This window comes from Cariama cristata, unplaced genomic scaffold (assembly GCF_000690535.1).
Source record: "Cariama cristata isolate BGI_N322 unplaced genomic scaffold, ASM69053v1 Scaffold38340, whole genome shotgun sequence".
Classification (NCBI taxonomy): domain Eukaryota; kingdom Metazoa; phylum Chordata; class Aves; order Cariamiformes; family Cariamidae; genus Cariama; species Cariama cristata.
The window spans coordinates 1-3,867 of NW_009593611.1; the positions used below are offsets into that span (position 1 = coordinate 1).

General features: G+C 43.2%; 1 protein-coding gene across 1 annotated transcript; it reads left to right on the forward strand.

The window, feature by feature from the left end:
• The first annotated feature begins 6 nt into the window (after nt 1-6).
• Nucleotides 7-2,879, forward strand: LOC104157602 (serine/arginine-rich splicing factor 1-like). Its single transcript, XM_009695009.1, is given in 4 exon segments — nt 7-38; nt 307-479; nt 744-818; nt 820-2,879. Coding segments are annotated over 3 exon segments (330 nt in total). The 5' UTR covers nt 7-38; nt 307-347; the 3' UTR covers nt 943-2,879.
• Nucleotides 2,880-3,867: the final 988 nt, after the last annotated feature.

A 3,867-nucleotide genomic window follows, 5' to 3' on the forward strand; every position in this document is an offset into this window, starting at 1 on the left:
CCCGTCCCGGCGCTCGGAGTACAGAGTGATCGTCTCGGGTGAGTCATTCCTCTCTCGTAACCCAACTGTTCCCCCGGGGTCCTCCAGACAAAGTTCCCAGCGAGGGGTGATGCAGCTCCAAGTTGTTTCTTAAAAAGCATCGCCTCGCGTAGCCTGGAGGAATGCTCTCCGTACCATGCTAACGGCTCCTCGAGGCAGCCCGTCTGCTTACTAGCTAGTCTCTTTCGTTTGCTGGGAGTTGATACTGTAACTGCAGGAGTTGGGAGCGTAATCTGGTTTTAAAGTAACATCTTGCTTTTTATATAGGGCTGCCTCCAAGTGGAAGTTGGCAGGATTTAAAGGATCACATGCGTGAAGCAGGTGATGTATGTTATGCTGATGTTTTCCGAGATGGCACTGGTGTCGTGGAGTTTGTACGGAAGGAAGATATGACCTACGCTGTGCGAAAACTGGATAACACTAAATTTAGATCTCATGAGGTAGGTTTCATACTTACTTTCTTTGGCCAGAATTGGATACAAGGGGCTTAACAGTAGGATGTGAAGGTAAGGAACGTGTGGTGTTCGTTGTTGATATACAAAGCAGCTAAATAAGTCTGTGGTCAGTTTGTCAGGAGATAGACTTTAAAGCTTTTGATGTCTGTTTCCGTGCTGTAGTAAACGATATCTTCAGTCTGTCAGCATGCCTAAAAAGATGGCCCTGAAGCCTAGACTTTTCAATCGAAAGTTCTGTCTATTCAATAGGGAGAAACTGCCTACATCCGTGTTAAAGTTGATGGCCCAAGAAGTCCAAGCTATGGAAGATCTCGGTCACGCAGCCGTAGTCGTAGCAGAAGCCGTAGTCGAAGCAACAGCAGAAGCCGCAGTTATTCCCCAAGAAGAAGCAGAGGATCTCCACGCTACTCTCCCCGCCACAGCAGATCCCGATCTCGTACATAAATGATCACTAGCTCTGATCTTTTTGTAGAACCCCATGTTGTACACAGTTTTCCTTTACTTAGTACAGTCTTTCATTTTTTTTAATTCAAACTGTTTTATTCAAATTGGCTGAAGTGTTGAATTGCATTCTTGTGTAAAATCCCTAGTGAGTATTTGCTCCTTAACATCAACATTCCCCTCATGTCTTTGGTAAATTGTATTTTAATTGATGTCAGTCAGGATTGTTTCAATTTAGTTCTAGTTAAATACCAACATTCTTCAAAGCTGTGGTATTGCTGTGTAAATGTCTCAGTGTTCAGCTATGGTTTACACGAGCTGGGGATGTTGGGATGTTTGTGGCTAACTTGTCTCTTCTGGGGGATCTTATATTTTATCTTGCCTTTTCGTGTGTCTTTCTGTAGACATATCTGAAGAGATGGATTAAGAATGCTTTGGATTAAAGGATTGTGGAGCACATGTCAATCATTTTAGGATTGTCAAAAGGAGGATTGAGGAGGATCAGATCAATAATGGAGGCAATGGTATGACTCCAAGTGCTATTGTCACAGATGAACTTGGCAGTATTGACCTTATACTGAGAGACAGGTTAATTGAGTACGTGCACCTATGTGTCACTTCAGGCATGTTCTAGTTCCTGCAGACTACAATTGCTCTTTTTCTTTAAAACTTTTTTTTGGGGGGCAATTGTGGCTAAATACTTGCTTTTGTAATTCTCTATTCCATTCTAGTGGTTTTTTTTAAAGGAATAAACTGGGACGGGGGTGGGAGTATTGGTTTACTTTGTCATGCAGCATTTGGTTACAAGTGTTAATGTTATGTAGTATTTGTACACTTGTAGTAGATCAAGGGTATCTTTAAATCAGAGTATAATATCAATACTGCTAAAATCTGCATGTCCTCTGTGTGACTGATACAGCGTTGCTATTTCATTTTGTTAAGTATCAGAATGAAAGCAAAAAATAGAAAACCTAGTTGGGAATAATTTCGTAAGTCTCAGCCCGGCCCCCCCAGACTAATTCACAATTGACTCACCGCTATGTTTGAAAACTCTGGTTAGTTAATTTTGTTACCTTCCAGCTGAGAGCGCTAGCTATAGTTTAGACATACAGTAGGTGGATAGCTTTAGCAGTAAGCTTTTCCAGTTTCATAAACATTTTTTGCAACCACAAAACCTGTAGCGCACCACCGTACGAGCAATGAGTATGTTGGCATTTCCAGTTGACATATTGTAAATATTACAATGTTTCCTCCAAATAGTAATTAACATTTCTAAAAATTATCTGAGCATCACCATTCAAAAGTTTGTTTTGGGGAATTGATAGTTATTAATGTACATCTATATTAATTGATGGCAAACATAACTGATCATTCCCCAGAATCCTATTTTTTCATTACAGTATCTAACTTTTTGCCTCCTCTTTTTTGGTTTTGCTGGTTATAAAGGTTTGGATTGGAGAGGGCTCACTGGATCCCAATCCTTGGAGCTGGATCATTGGATTCAAATCATAATGTGGATAGGATAGGGAGGCTGAATTACAAGGATTCATGGAGCGGGATCATATTACCAGGAACATAGGAGTGGATTCCTGCCCCAACCAAACCGCATTCGTGTGGATTTTTTTTTATTCAACTCAATTGGCTATTCCAAAGATATTTTTTTTCCTATTTTTGACGATTGGAGCCCTTAAGATGCACGATGGAGTTTTGCATTTTTTTGGTAAAAGGAGCAAAGCGAGGACCTGGAGAGGTACGCTGGAGCAATCTCCTTGGAAGGATTCAGCACGAGTAGATGGTAAACGTTAAAGGGGAAAAAGGGGGGTTTGTTTAAAAAAAAAAAGTAAATAAGTCATTTCTCTAAATTTAAAGCAAAAATTGGAGTTAAAGATGAAGTAGGTTTTCAATTGGCTATTGCCTTTTTTTCTTTGACAAATAAAATTTTTAAAAAAACCGTGCATGGTCGTCATCATTTGTTGCTAAGAGTCTTGGGCTTTGCTTGCCACTGTAGCATTGTTAAATCGCAAGTTTTCGGACAAAAGGCTTTTGTGTTCAACAGAGATGTAGTGTTTCACAGGAAGCGTTGATGTTTGAGCTTCTCCTAAATAAAGGATCAGTTCCCTGGGAAAGGGGTGGAATTTATTATATGAGTAGGGGAAAAGAAAGAATTCTCCCTGCTTAGAAGACGATGCTTTAATATTAATGTTGTTGCTAACGATACCCTTCTAAAGAGATCACAAAGGGAAAACGTGAGATTAATTGGGCTCGGCGCTCCCCCCACAATCCCCTTGGAAATAAGCAGGGGTAGAAGCGGTCTGTAAAACCTTCCCAGTGCCCGGGGGCTCGGGTGCTGGGGTCTGGTCTGGAGGCAGTGGGAGGCGAGTGACGGTGTGGGTTACGGCGGAGCTGGGTTGTTGGTGCCAGGTCACAGAGTGTCATCACGGAGCCATCGCCGCTGGGAACGCAGCACCTTCTCTGGGTGAATGTTCTCGGCACTTAACAGGAAGTACCTGAATATTTCCTTGGTTGTCTGCTGAAACAGCATCGCTTACCTTTGAATGTGTTTAACTTGCAGTGAATTAAGGAGCAGAGTGTCCACGGAGCAGAACGGCACTTCTTGCTGCACGGTGTAATTGCCAGCTTACAGGACTGTGCTGGGGCGTGCAGAGCAGGTGGTGATCAGGTTAGTGTGTAAGTAGGTGTGCTGGGTTTGCATGGGCAGGTTTTGGTAGCGAGGGGGCTACAGGGGTGGCTTCTGTGAGAAGCTGCTGGAAGCTTCCCCCATGTCCGATGGAGCCAACGCCAGCGGCTCCAAGCTGGACACGCCGCTCGCCAAGGCCCAGCCCATCAGCCACGGGGGTAGTGCCTCAGGGAGAACAGAGTTAAGAAGGGGAAAAAATTGCTGCTTAACAGCAGCTGCGAGAGAGGAGTGAGA